This window comes from Tauraco erythrolophus, chromosome Z (assembly GCF_009769465.1).
Source record: "Tauraco erythrolophus isolate bTauEry1 chromosome Z, bTauEry1.pri, whole genome shotgun sequence".
Taxonomy (NCBI): Eukaryota; Metazoa; Chordata; class Aves; order Musophagiformes; family Musophagidae; genus Tauraco; species Tauraco erythrolophus.
The window spans coordinates 50,175,298-50,189,807 of NC_141496.1; the positions used below are offsets into that span (position 1 = coordinate 50,175,298).

Below are 14,510 nucleotides of genomic sequence, written 5' to 3' on the forward strand. Positions count from 1 at the left end.
TGACAACCAATACTCGCATTAGGATCAAGCCCTGCAGCTGAAAAAAAACTGTGACATTATTTAAATTGGAACTAATCCAGTAAGTCAAAGAGAATCTATTACAGTTTGAAAGATTACTGTGGCAGGAAAGCATTCTACAAGAGTGAGGACAGGAAACAGTGCAGCAGAGTGAAATCTACATACATTTGTCTCATCATTACAGACAAAACCTCATTTTTTGCTGCATCCTAGAAAAATTATGGTCAGACTTTAGAAACTTCTGGTGTACGTACGTAAGTGTGCATTACTCAAGACCTCAAACGGAATCACCATCTGCTCCAAACTGAAGAGCCTGAAAGCTTCTTTTTATCATAGCATGGGATCTAAGAATCACCTTAACTAGGTATATGATATTAAAAAAAAAATCTTACAAATAATTATTTAAAGCTTAAGTATGCCATGCTCTTTTGGGAAAATAGGAAGCTAAACTGAGTACACTGGAAAAAAAAACAAAACTACTGCAGCGTGTGCCTGCTTGGCCTACATAAACCAGCTTTCACATGTTTTAAAATATTGATCCCCTGAGGCCTGCTTCAGTCAAAGCTGGTCTGAAGACATTATGCACTTACACGAAGAGGGCCCAGGTAATAATTCCTTTTAGCCTGGAAGTGAAGTAGAACAAAAGAACAGAAGAAAAAAAACACCGCACCTTGAAAAACCACAAACAAACAAACAAAAAAACCAAACCCAACTATATCTCACTGCCACATTAGGCAGGTTTATAGCAGGAAGTGCTAGGAGATGGAGAATAGTTTCGTTCCGAGGAAGCTGTGTGACACTACTTCATAGGTATAATTGGAAAAATTGTAGTGAAAACTGAACACAGCAAACCCCATTGGACTAGAAAAGCCTCTGCCTTCAAACTGAAAACAGAGCAGCCTCATCTGCGTTCCAGGAAAACTGTGCCTTTGCTTCAGCAGTGAAGAGACAGCTTTCCCATTCCACATAATTCACGCAAATAGAAAAAGCATTTTACTGTATTCTAGGAAGTCAGCAACCACTTGTAAGTCTGTATAGTTCGCAGGTCGTTCAACTTTTATAAATACTGTAGGAAGAGTACAGTACAGACTTCAGGAGACAGAAAAAACACTCTCACTGAAGTTGCTTCAGCTACTGTGGTAAAAATATTTGAAATTTAAAGTATTTCAAATTAAAAGTATTTGAAATTAACTGATGCTATATTTAAGCATCAATCTACCTAACTTTAGACCAAGAAGTAAAAATGTCATTCTCTGGAAAACTGAACTGAAAACTGAGCAAATACCGCACTCCGTGCCTTTAGACCTCGCCAAAGTACAAACATGGATAACCTGCAGCTAACAGGCACACTTCACAGCTTATTCTAAAACCAAGCTATGGCTTCCAGAGCTTGAGGAGGCCGTCTTCACTGTAAGTGGCAATCAGGTTCTGGTGGGGGTGATGAGCAATGCCAATGACATCTTTTTCATGCACCTAGAGAATAAGCAGAAAGATGCATCAGGAGATTCTTCCTTTAGCAGATTCAAGCCGAATATTCTCTTTGAAAAAGAACTAGAGGAAAGCTGGACTGAGGTTTAACATGCTTTGTGCACACAACAAAAACAGAAGAACATACCCCCTAGTGTTAAGTTCCAAACAACAATTTTTGTGACATAGCAGGGACTTTTTGTTGGGCAAGGGACAGTTCAGCGAAGGTTTACTTCCACTGAAATCCACAACATTTAAGTGTTCCCTACTAAATCTAGACGTTCAAGCTCGTATTGCTCTTTAATTTAATCCAAGGCAAATTCATTCCCGACAGCTTCAAATCTGACAGCTTGGTCAGATTCTCCATCAGACAGTGCCCACATCAAGATACACTCTAGTTCAAAAAAAGTTTGAACCAATTCACTCTTGGCTTGGCGGGTAAAACTAAAATGGTTCTAAAAAAACCTAAAGACATTCTACAGCCTAGTGTTCTGGAATGTGTTCCAGAACCAATCATGGCTGCTAGAGGTGAGAGATTCCTGGGTTTAAGACTTCTCCTTACAGACTTCTCCTTTTGGACTTCATAAATAATGAACAATTAGACCATCCTTGTGTTTAGAATTCTGCAAAAGCTCAAATCTAAGAACTTACTGTCAAAGTTCTCTCCAGCTTGCCAGTCACTGTGCTAAAGCAGTAGAGCACAAAATCTTCACCAACACAGTAGATCCATTCGCCACGAGGTGAAAGCGCACAGCAGACAAAGTCACCACCTTCTCTTTTACCAGAGCTGAAGCTTCTTACAATCTGTAAAGACACAACCCCAAAAAAATATTTTTCAGGATTAAACTACAGCACCATAATTACTATGTTCAGGGCAAAAAAATTAGGGCAGTACTAGGTCTGTTTAGAACATGGGATCCCTCCATAGCTGCAGCTGCTTTCTGCAAGTCAGGTTGTTCTACAACCTGGGTACAGAACAGTTTGTCATGAAAGCAGACTGGAGAAACCAGGTTTAACCCAAGGCTAGGTTATGAACGATGCTTTTGGCATTCTTAAAGTGACCGAGAGACAGAGACTTGAAAGGACAACAGTAAGATCACATACTTGTCCTTGCATATTCATAATGACGACTGTGTTCGATCTGTTGCAAACAACGAAGTGTTCTGGGTTTTTAGGCAGCAGAATGACACTGTTCACAGTAATGTCGGTCCCAGCAGTGCTGCCAAGAGATTTGAAGGTGTTTGAGCACTCTGTCGTCTTCACGTTCCAAACCTAGTATGAAAAATAAATGTAAAACCAATTAGCTTTACGAAATTAAACAAAAAAAAGCTGATTCAGGATACAAGACTCAGGTTTTTTTAAGGCTCCTGAAGGGAAATATGGATTTCAAAAATTGTAGTTTGAAGCAGACTTTAAAAAAAAAAATCAATCACATCCATTTTGAAGTGTGGACACCGTGAACAATTTCACTACAACAGAACTGAGGGTGAATTTCCATTATCCAAATTCAGGCTGGCTCCCTTTCATTAAGCATATTCCCTGAGGAGTCATTCCAGACTTGCTTTCTGGTTTCAGCTGGTATCTGTGAATACATGTGCAGTGCAGCCTCTGCACACGCAATTTGCCTTACACAAGACAGACACAAAAATTGCCGAGAAAGTAAAGCCTCATTGATATCATCCCAGCTTAGAGCTGCTTCAGGCTCAACACCAGGCTGTTCTAGCTGTTTAGCAAGAGGAAATGAAAATGCTTGTGTAATATTTATAATAAAATGTAACTGACCATCTTGGAATATTTTTGTTGTTTTCATACTAGTACAATCAAAATGAAAGATGCCACCTTCTTATGCTATTCCCCTGACTGGGGCAGCCTAGCAAAGAGTGCAAGTTTGAAGTAACGCTGCATTTAATATGAGCAAAATCTCCTAGGCCACATCTACAAACTGGATCTGTTTACCCAGTCCCCATGCACTGCATCAACATCCTACTTAAGGTAGCTCTTTCATTTATTCATTTATTTGTTATTAGTCAGTAATGCCCTGTACATGACAATGCTTTACTCCTCTTAACTACTACACAGTGAATAGTTCTAGTCTTTGCCAAGACTAGAAGCCAAACCTATCACTTCTACAACCAGTTTCATTAATGCTAGATTACTTAGCTTACACAGCAACGGACTCCTAAGCACCAAGGAATTAACAGGTGTCCAACACAGTAAGCAAGAAAATGCCATTATTTCAGACCAGGGAATCCCCATCCACATAAGAGGTGTCACAGTCAACCTATTTCTAGAATAAAGCAGGAACAGGCAGGTAAGTACTGCACTTCTGTCCTCCTTTCATAAATACAGCAGAAACAGGCTCTGCGGCAGTCTGTAAGCACAGTACGAAACTTCATTAGTTCTCATTCACACTAGCCTACAGCAAAGGTCACAAGCAGGAAGTTTTATTTTTGCCAACAACCCCCAGTCCTTCTCCAATGACTGTAGCAGTTAAATCAGCTACAACATGCAAAGAGGTCTGAATGTGCTAGTCACAAAGCGTAAATGCTATCTTACCTTCACTGTGCCATCAGAGGATGCACTGATAATATAGTGGCCGTCCTGGGTAAAAGTTGCTTCATTGACGAAGGAAGAATGACCACGGAATTCCTTTAAGGTTTTCCCAGATTTTAATCCATGAATTCTGTCAACAGAGATCATAACTGAGTGAGCAACTGAGGTAGTCTGAACCACTCTCTGGCTTCACCATACTTTTGATGGGCAACAATAAAAAGTGCTATTTTAAGCCAGTAAGTCTTATCACAAGCCTCTTTCATCAAAGGCATTATGTGCTCCTGTGCAAAGCTTAGGGAAATACCATTAGTCTTCAGCCTCAAGGACCTGTATGTAATATACACTGCACGTATTAGAAGACAAGACGATGTAAGAGGAAACTACAAAGCTGACGCAAAATTACAGAATTAAGTGTGGAAGTCTCCAGTCCAACAGACTCCTCAGCTTTAAGTAAGGTCAGCTTGCTCAGGGCTTTGATCAAGGCCTTGTCCAGTTGAGCTAAGAAAAATTCTTTCCTTATACCCAGTCAGAATTTCTCTTTTGCTAGCTGTTACCGCTACCTCTTACTGTGCAACTCTGTGAAGAGTTTGCTCAGTCATCTAAAAGGGAGTTATATTGTTAATCTGTATCAGCCTTAAATTGTAGTACCTACTGGCTACAGAAATACAGTTTTCAAACACAAGTCTGAAGCCTTGAGAATGAAATTCCTTACTCCATTTGAAGCTGGCTGTCCTTCTTTTAGCATCCAACCTTACTTAATGTCAATTAAAATGCTTATGCTACAGTTCATATATATCAAGATTTAAACAGATTGATTGACATCTCTTATTAAGATGTTTTGTAATGCCTGTTTACTGTGCCTCCAGATCCACACATTTCTTTGTTTTCATCTAAAGCAGTACCATTGGTACCACTAAGTTTTACAGCACAGCCAAGAGCTTAAAGCTATTACATAATCCCATTGAACTCAACGTAAAACGTACCCAGCCATTAAGCACTGGATTGATTTGATTAACAATGTAAGATCCACACTGTGCAACTCAATTTTGAAAAAGACAGATGAGGAAGTTGGAAACCTTGACAAACCAGACAGATGGAGTGAGAGAAACCTCCTGATGCTGAGAACAGAGGAGGGTCTGCAGCAAAGGACCTGGGGAGAACAAAGTGGAAGCCAGCAGTGTGCTGTAGCATTGAGGCACAGCACACACCAGATCCAATAGGAGAGGCATGGTCTGCAGATCAAGGTTCCCCCCTACTTGGCAGAGGCGTAGCCACCTCTGGAGGACTGTGTCCTGTTTTGGGCCCCAACTAAGGGGTCACTAAGACGGCCGGAGAAAAAGGAGAAAAAGGAGAAAAAGGAGAAAAAGGAGAAAAAGGAGAAAAAGGAGAAAAAGGAGAAAAAGGAGAAAAAGGAGAAAAAAATAAGTTACTAAACACCTGCAAAATTTTAACTATTTGGTTAACTTCACTACCTAACAAGTTTTTACAGAATAAATGGAGTCAGATTCTTCTCTCAGGTGCACAGCTAAAGTACAAGAGGCAAAGGGCACAAGTTACAAACCAAAACCCAAACCAAAACATCCTTTTTTACATCCAAACAGGATTTTCTCCTAGAGGGTTGTACAGCCCAAGGACAGATGCCAAGAAATGCCGTGGAGAACTCAGCTGGACAAGGCCCTGAGCAAGTTGCCCTAACTGAGAGGTTGGTTATGCTTTGAGAAGAGCATTGGACTAGAGACCTCTAGAGGTACCTTCTAAGTTAAACTATTTTATAACATATGCCTTGTCTGCCTTACACAGGTTGCACAGACGCTTGAGCTTTCTTAGAGCATGGATGCAAGCCCAACCACCTTCATACCTGTCCCACAACAACCTACTCCTTTATCATGCTGCTGCTTAATAGGTCATCTGCACACCAGGTAAGCTGCAGTAACCATACGTATGTATGTCTGCGGAAGTGTCAGGTGATACCAAGTTTGTTCAGTTTAGCCCAACCACATTAAGAGGGATGTAGTTCCTTGGGTTTTCTGCAGACAGATCTCAGTTACAGCAGTCGGATATGAAGTGACACGCTATCAACTTGTTAAACTACACTAACTGGACTGTGCACCGAAGCAACTCCAGAGTTTGTAGAAAAACTTGACTCCTGTTCCTGGGTTCCCAAGATCTCAGCTTGTGGGTCTTCAACACCACGAACAGTTTCACTGCCCAAAAGGAATGCCACAAACAATGCAAAAATCAAACTATACAGATTGGTTAAAAAAACCCACAGCTTATATCCCAACATAGTGCTGGTGCCACACAGCAAGCGATGATTTGCATGACAAACAGAAAGGATTCCCATGCCCAAAAGTAGAACTGCAGAGACAGCCTGGAATGGGAATTATCTTTTGGGAGTGAAGAGAAAAATGATCCTGTCTCTATGGCTCTTTTTCATCACTGAAAGGTTTTTTTCCTCTTGCCAGCACAAACATATAAACCATCTGGCTGCGTGATTTTTCTCTAACAGAGATTCGAAAAGAGTGGCACATGTCAGAAAAAATCACAGAATAACTTCATCTGGAAGAGTCCTCAGAAGACCTCTATTCTACCGCTCTCCTCAAAGCAATGTCAACTTCCGAGTCACTCATGGTCTTGTTCAATTTAGCTTTGAAAGTCTTCGAGGGTTGAGATCCACTCCAGCCTGACTCAACTATCTCAGCGCTGCCAAAGCACTGCTTCTTTCTCAAGGGGAAAAAAAAGGAAGTTTTTCCTTACGTACAAACAGAATTTCACTTCCTGGAGGTTGTCTCTTGGAGGAACTGTGCACTTAAGAAGAGTGATCTATTAAAGCCAGTGAGTACAATTAGGCTGTTTAGGCTGTTTCAAAAAATGTCAGTACCCTGTTACCTGAGATCTTTTTTACCTCAAGCTTATTTTAAAATATTTTTGAAGGTTGACACAACTGTTTCTTAAGAAACAGTTGTTTCTTTCTGTCTCCCAGAAAGAAAAGGTGCACAGTGGATGTAAATGACAATAGAGCAGAAGCACTCGTCTCTAGCCCTGGAATAATGCAAGTTAAGCAAGGCGAAAGGTAAAATCCCTATGGAGTCATGCTCTCATATTAGTACTAAAACTCAACGTAAAAGAATCAAATCCCATGTCAAATGACTATATTCAAAAGTTTAACTGTTCAATGTGAAAATTCTGTTTTCTTTTCTCCTGCACTGTAGCTCATGCATTCTCAGTTTATTTACCTGATTGTCTGATCAAAAGAAGCACTAAGAATTTGGCTGCTGTCCTTAGAGAAACTGAGGCATGTAACACCTTTACTGTGTGCTCGTTCAAATCTTCTCAGACACTGACCACTCTGGATTTTCCACACCTGGAGAGGAAACGGCAAATGAAACAGAGTTGGTTACTTTGTTATGAGATCACAGAAACATCAGAGCCAATATGTATCCATTTCTGAGCCATGCGAAACAGCATTTGGTTTTATACAGAGTTGCAACATTACTGCAAATGCAAGTGAATCTTTCCCGTCACCAGGTCTACCAACACATCATACGAAAAGATTTGTACCTTGATCTTTCCATCTTGCGCTCCGGTTGCTAGCATTTCTGTATCTCTACTGAAGCACATGCACAGGACTGCATCATCCATCATCATAAAATTATCTTGTGCCTGGTATTTCAGATCCTAAATGAAAGCAGAAGATCCATCAGTTAAAATACTGCATTCAACGGAATATATTTTAAGGGAAAGTGCAGAAGTGCTAGCAGTTCTAACTTCAGTTATATTTTATATCATCAAGCACACCTCACAGCCTTACAAGAACAAGGAAGTGCTACTGCCGCCATTTTAGAAGCAACAACGATGATCCAGAAAGGAAAAAAATAAATGTTATCGCAGAGAAGGAATTCTACGACAAACCAGACAATTAAACTCATGTAAGATTCCAGACCAATATTTGAATCACCCAAGCAGCCATCTATTTCAGATTCACAGTCCCTGAGAAATGAAAACAAACATAATCTCAATGAATAAAACCTGGACGATGAACTACCCGTGCGAAATAAGGTGCAGCTTACCTTCCTAATCTTTCCAGTAGTGAAGTTCCATACTTCAATGAAACCATCAACAGAACCAGTAACCAGATACTGTCCATCTGGGGAAAATCGAGCACACTCGACATGCGACTTCTGCCCAAACTGTTTTATAAGAGAATACATATAAAGCCTAATAAGCAATTTAAAAGCAGCAACTCAGCAAAATAAAACTGTTGTCTCATTTAGCTGACAAAAATCCAGTATTTTCTAGAGGTATGCATTCACAAATTTAATGTCAAGGTACTAAAAACCTGTCAATATCTACATACTAACACTTCAAAACAAACAAGAAAAACCCTCCTCCTTTTGATCTGGTAGTATCTATGAAACTTACATCAAACACTGCATGCTTACAGCAGCAGCTGGGCTGGTTGCCTCAGTATTTTTGGTTTTGCAGTGAACTATGTATGTTAACAAACACCTTCCTGGTACACAACATACACCCCTAGCAGAATTTAGAAAATTTCTGAAGTAGTACAAGCTGCTTCATTAGGAGTGATGTTTCTCCAGTGAAGTTTTCACAGAGAATGTTTGGTATTTTTTACATACAATTTTTAAAATTTCTAAATTTTTAAAGATAAGTGACCATGACAACTAAGTATAGAAAAGTTTTCATTCATCAATAAAAAAAATCCAAGATCAGTACTGGCAAACAAAACAAGTTCTAATAAAGCATTTTCACCAAGCTGCTTCTGAACACAACAAATTTATTTCACAAGTCCAACTCAAGACTTCTGAAAAACATTATCTTCCCTTCACTGTGAGAACTAGTAGAGCCAGCATAGTGAACTAACACTTGTCACTGAACAGAATCGCTTGGTGAAGCCTATTCCACACTGTGAGCACTGCAGGACAATTATGTCATTACAGCAGTTTTCTTTCTCTTTCGAAATCTATGTGATAAAATCCTTAAAAAGGGGATACTGATAGTATTAGTAGACCTGGTATGTAGTAGCTTATTAACAAAACTTAAGTAGTTCACAGAAGCTAATACTCAGGCATAGAAGTTTAAGACATGAGTATTCCTTGCACTAGTAAAAAAGGGGATTAAGCAAGTTACTTCTGAAAACTGTGAAGTCAAAGAAACAAATAATACATTTATCATATTCACAAACACCATGATCACCCAATCTTGTTTAGAGACCTCATTTCAGACTCTCATGAAAAGTTTACCGACAAGGTAAAACACGGAGAAGCAATTAAAACAAACAAACAAACAAAAAAAACCCAAACCAAAACACCACAAACAGAGAGAAAGAGAGGGAAATGGCTTACAAAAAAGAAAACCAAAGAATTAGACTAAACAGAAGGTTTAGTCTTATCTCCCAACATAAAACACAGGAAGGAACAAGCAGCAGTAAAACACACAAAAGCAAATACAACATCACCTTAATATGTCTGCTCAGCTGTGTGGGGAACTTTTCTTCTTCTACATCTTTCACAGCTGCTTTGCCTCTGAACAAGTCAATTGTCATACCAGGAGGAAGCAGGCCTTGATGCTGCTGCCATTTCAGTGCCTTTTGAGGAGTTGAAAGCCATACAGTTAGATACCACTTAACATACATCTTCCTCATCAAAACTTGCTTCTACTTAACACAATACAGCAATAGTTTCTTGTACCCTTACAAATTGTGCATCTGTATAGTTTGAGACAAAGACACTCCAAACTATCACTTGAAACAAGACTTACCAGATTACACTCTTAACTCATGACCACAGAACAGAATATTATCCCCAAATGAATTGTGCAAGTAAGAACAACTCAGGCCCACCCTTCTCATTCTACCTTCAGTACGCAGCACATACAGTACGTACACAGCATGAGTTCAACCTTGTGTTACTTTACATTACACAACCTGTTGTCTATTTGTCTAGAACTGCATACATTAACATTAAAAATTATACATAAGCCTTCTCAGAAGGCACAAGTGAACTTCATCCAAAAGACTGAATCTTATAGAATCCCTTTAGCAGAGACTGCCTTCAGTCACAGGACACACCTTTTATACAGAGTACGCAGCATAACAAACTTAAAAAGTAAGATCTAAGTCACAAACCAGCAAAGTATGTGAAATACTGTGCACATAGAGTATCAATGAATACGTTCTGAGAATCAAAAAAGTGTTTTAAGTAGAACAATGGAAACAGTGTGTGTTAGTATGTACTCTGAAAATAATCTTCTCTGTGCGCTGAGTATTTATTCTGTGGGTAGAAATCTAACACTGGAGTGCTGACTTCTCCTACAACCGATAAATCCTTGCCTCATGGAGAAAACACCATTCTTAACTATAACAGACGTAAATGTGCGATATTTAAGCTTTACTTTTACAGAGCTGGACAATCAACTACATCATAGTTAGTTTTACACAGCAAATATCTACAGAAACTGACACAGCTACGAAAAAATTTTTCAAGAATTACCTGCCCCAACAGCGCCATAAGACGAGACGGAGGTACCACGCTGACTTCTCCAGCTAAAGCTTGTGCAATAGCAGCTCTCCGCTTCTCTTTGCTACTTCCATCTGGATATGCCTAGAGATAAGTCATTTTTAAGAAGAGATTCTTGTAAACTACTTTCCATAAAAACATTCACTGCTTTGAACTGAAGCCCCTTCCTGATTAATTTTCTATTAGGCCTTCAAAACAGCCTCTCTCTTTAACACCAACCCTCAAAATATCTGGGATATGCTTTCACTAAAAACGTCAGACTGACATAATCAGTCAGAAATAATACCTTCTTATTAGACAACAACAATTTTGTTTACAAAAATGTACATTTTTTTCTGTCTAGATAAGACAGGAAAAGTAAGACACAGATGTCATCCTGTGGCAGAATACAGGTATAAAACTCCCCCCAAAACCACTGCTCTGCTGCCTCATGATCAAGTGTCCTACATCATTGCCCAAACGCTTCACAGAACGTGTAAAATCATCAAACTGGGAAGCTGCATGCTCTCACTCCCAGAACAGAAAAGAAAAGATGCCATTAGCAACTCGGGCCCATGCTGAGGGTCACGCAAGACAGCATCATGAGGCCTCTAGAAAGAGCATAACTTACCTCACGAGGGTCAAAGTAGGACCTGGCCAGAAGGTTTTCAAGGTGGATGTACCGCTCTGGCTGAGTTTGTTTGAGCATGATCATAGGATCTGTTTGTCTCAGGAGAGACCTGGCAGCACCTAGCTCCCGAAGCTCAATCAACTCCAGCACAACCTGCATCAAGAGACAAACTTCAGCATCAGCAAAGGGTAAGCGGAAAACTCCAGAGAGGGGCTTCCACCCAGACGAGAAAACCCCCCACACTGCCGGCACTCACTAACCTGCTCGTAGAGATCAATGAGGGTCTTGTCGGGCAGCTTCAGCGACTGTATGGCTTGCAGCACGGTGTCCCAATGCCCGCTGTTGATGTCTGCCACAAAGCTCTCAATGCTGTCCACCGTGTTGAGGGACACGGTCGTTTCCTCCTGAAGAGTGGCGAGGGCTCGGTGGAGACTGTTCTCCTTCAGGTACTGCATGATCAGCCGGATCACGCTGCAGGGGAACGGCGCGGTCACGGCACCAGCCTCCCGGGCTGCCCTTCCCCACCGCTCTCCCCAGCCGCCGCAGCCACGTCCCGTCCGCCCTGCTGCCACCGCCACAGCCCCCGCCGCCGCTCTTGCGTTCCCCGATCGCCTCAGGGACAGGCCCTCCCCCACGGCCATGTTGCCCCACAACGGCTCCGCATCGGCCGGCCTTCACCGTCCCGTCCCGTCCCGTCCCCTCCCTCCCGCCGCCGCCGCCGCCACCGCCGCCACCACCACCACCCCGCAACACCGCCACCCCTCCCCGCCACCATCATACGCACTCGGAGGATTCGATTTCGATCGACATCTTGAGCCGCCGTCCCCGCTCACAACAGGCCGCCCGCCGCTTCCAACACCACTTCCTTCCTCACGCTCCGCCCCTTCCGCTGCGCGCCACGCCGCCAGGCACCGCCCCCGCCGCCTGACCGGGGGCGGCGTGACGTGGCGGAGGTGGGCGGGAGCGGGCGGGAGCGGGCACGCGCACGCGCACTGGGACCGCCCCGCGCCGCTACGGCGGCGGGGCGGGTCGCGCGCGCCCTGGCGGTGGCGCGCCGTCACGGCGCGGGGAGTCGGGGGTGGGGGCCGCGGGGCGCCGCGTCGGGTGGAGGTCGGCCGGGGACGCCCGAGCTGGGGCACCCGGGGCCTGCGGGCCCGTCCTCGGCGGTGCCGGAGACCCCGCAGCCTCCCCGTCCGCGCCGTTACTCATCGGGTGGGTTGGCTGGAGTGAGGATGGGGCTTAAGGCCCGCGGCGCAGCGCAAGCCACCAGCTGGCTGCCCCTCCCGGCTGCGCACAGGCTTGGGGTGGAAAGGAGCTCGTCGCTCCCTGGGCAGCACGGGGGGTCGTGCTGCTCGTGTCTCCCCAGCGCGGGGCACTTCCCAGCTGCTCCCGGTGAGTGGCCAGTACCGGCGCTGGGCTGCCGGCGTACGGGGACGTGAAATCCGCCGTGCTCGGCCCCTCCTGGATCGGCTCGTTCCTCACTGTTTTTTTAGGCTCAGCGTACAATTTGCAGGATGAGCCATGGAAAATAGAGCCGTGCGTGAGAAACTGCCTGCCTTTGCCAACAAAAGCTGTTCTTCGCTGTCTCCGTCCCCAGAGTGCTTAAGAAGTAATCCAATAGCATGAAGTTGAAAAAATAGTGAGTGAGGCACACGGCTTAACGTTTTGCATGCTGTTGTTTCCTCTCCGTGATCCCAACTCATTTTTTTTTTAACTGCTGTTACAGAGGTGCGGGGATTACTGCCGGGAAGGATCAGCTAATCATTCCAGGCATATTTGTTTTCAATGACGGGTGTATTTATGTCTCTTGAAGGTTGTTTTGAAAACAAGTCTGATCCAGACTGTAACAAAGCAAAGCCATAAAATGGCAGCTATTTTTGTGCTGGCAACACATAGGAATCTTGTTCAATCCGTCAGTAAATTCAACTGGTGCCCTCCTGCTTGCCGTCCCTCCCATGTGCTGGCCTCTAGCAGGAAAAGCCAAACAGGCAGGCTACTTGGTCCTTAACCATCACAGTCCTCAGGATGGTGTTTTTCTGAAAAGTGAAACCAGCACAGGAACACGCTAACAGACTGGACGGATGCTGGTGCTGTTTACCCTATCTGGCCTTCCTTCCCTGATAGCTGCAGAGGGAGGTGGACACCCCAGCTAAACCTCCCTGTGCAATGAGTCAGAGCTTTCCGTGAACTTCCTCCTAGAAAAGGGTCCCAACGCATGAAGTGCTGCTGCGCAAGCACATGAGAAGCAGACTCCGGCTTTGTGGCTAGACGCAGCTACAGCCAACCTGCTCTGGTGCTGGCAGCAGTCCTGCGTCTGGAGACCTCCAGAGGTCCTTCCAGCCTACACTCGCAGGATGCCAACTCTGGCAGGGCATTACATAAGGGAAGGAAAGGTTTCCATTTCATATTTTGGCTCCACTGAGAAATGGATGCAAAAGGAGATAAACAGTCTTGCTGCAGTTAGACAGCACAGATGATCTACAGTAAAAGGAAGTTGAACCCAGTCCTCATTGGTCCCAGACCTGCTCTTTAAGTAAGTGAGAGCTGAGCTAGTGCCTTGGAATCAAAGTTTTTAAGGGAAGAATTCTACCTTTTTTTCCTGGCAGAAAATTTAATAAAATAATTTTCAAATACCTCCCGATTCAAAAGTAGTCAGTTTTCTGCACTCTCCTTCTGCATTCCTGCTGCTCTCTTCCCTGGAAGAGCAGCTTGAGCACCAAACCAGGAGCGAGCTGTGCCTTATGCTGACCAGGTCACCCATCTGCAGTGGCTGGAGAGCAGGATCCGGGTGCTCACTGGGGTGCAAAGTCACAGCCCACAGCTTAGGGTAGCTGTACACCTGTGAGGACCTCGCTTTCCCTGCCAGACAGCCGTATGGCTGCATGGGCGACTGTCCGCTGCCTCAAAAGCTGCAAGGCGTAGTTTCCTATGCTCTAAAGCTGTGCTATGACATCAGGAGGCCACATAAGCTTACGGTGACAATGATCTCCTTTCTCTGCTCTCTAAATTACAGTCTAGTGACCTGCAGTAGAGTTGTACTTGTCTCAGCTTTCAGACCACAAGGCCGGAAATGAGTCCTTCCGTTGAAGTACGTTTGCCATAATCTCAAAATAAGATGCACATCTCTGGGGCCAGCGTCTTCAGGGAGGCTGCACAGAGGAAACAGCCTGTGTTATTTCTGTCTCTCTGTTCTTAAGAATTTTTTTTCTGGGTCTCGAAACAAAAACTGCCACAAGACCCACATCTTGTGGGGAGAGATGTGTGACTTGAAATCGCTGTGCAGTTCCAGAAAGTCCTTAAACCTGTGCAAAACCAAGCTTTGTTTC

At 43.6% G+C, this 14,510-nt stretch overlaps 1 protein-coding gene across 1 annotated transcript; it reads right to left on the minus strand.

Annotated features, from left to right (window-relative positions):
- Positions 1 to 625: 625 nt before the first annotated feature.
- On the minus strand, positions 626 to 12,052 carry SMU1 (SMU1 DNA replication regulator and spliceosomal factor). Its single transcript, XM_086629440.1, has 12 exons — positions 11,969 to 12,052; positions 11,445 to 11,655; positions 11,185 to 11,337; positions 10,548 to 10,658; positions 9,515 to 9,643; positions 8,109 to 8,228; positions 7,600 to 7,716; positions 7,275 to 7,402; positions 4,042 to 4,168; positions 2,590 to 2,757; positions 2,137 to 2,289; positions 626 to 1,491 (listed from the first exon to the last, which is right to left on the minus strand). The coding sequence occupies exons 1-12, from the start codon at positions 11,992 to 11,994 to the stop codon at positions 1,393 to 1,395; spliced, it is 1,542 nt and encodes a 513-aa protein (XP_086485566.1). The 5' UTR covers positions 11,995 to 12,052; the 3' UTR covers positions 626 to 1,392.
- Positions 12,053 to 14,510: the final 2,458 nt, after the last annotated feature.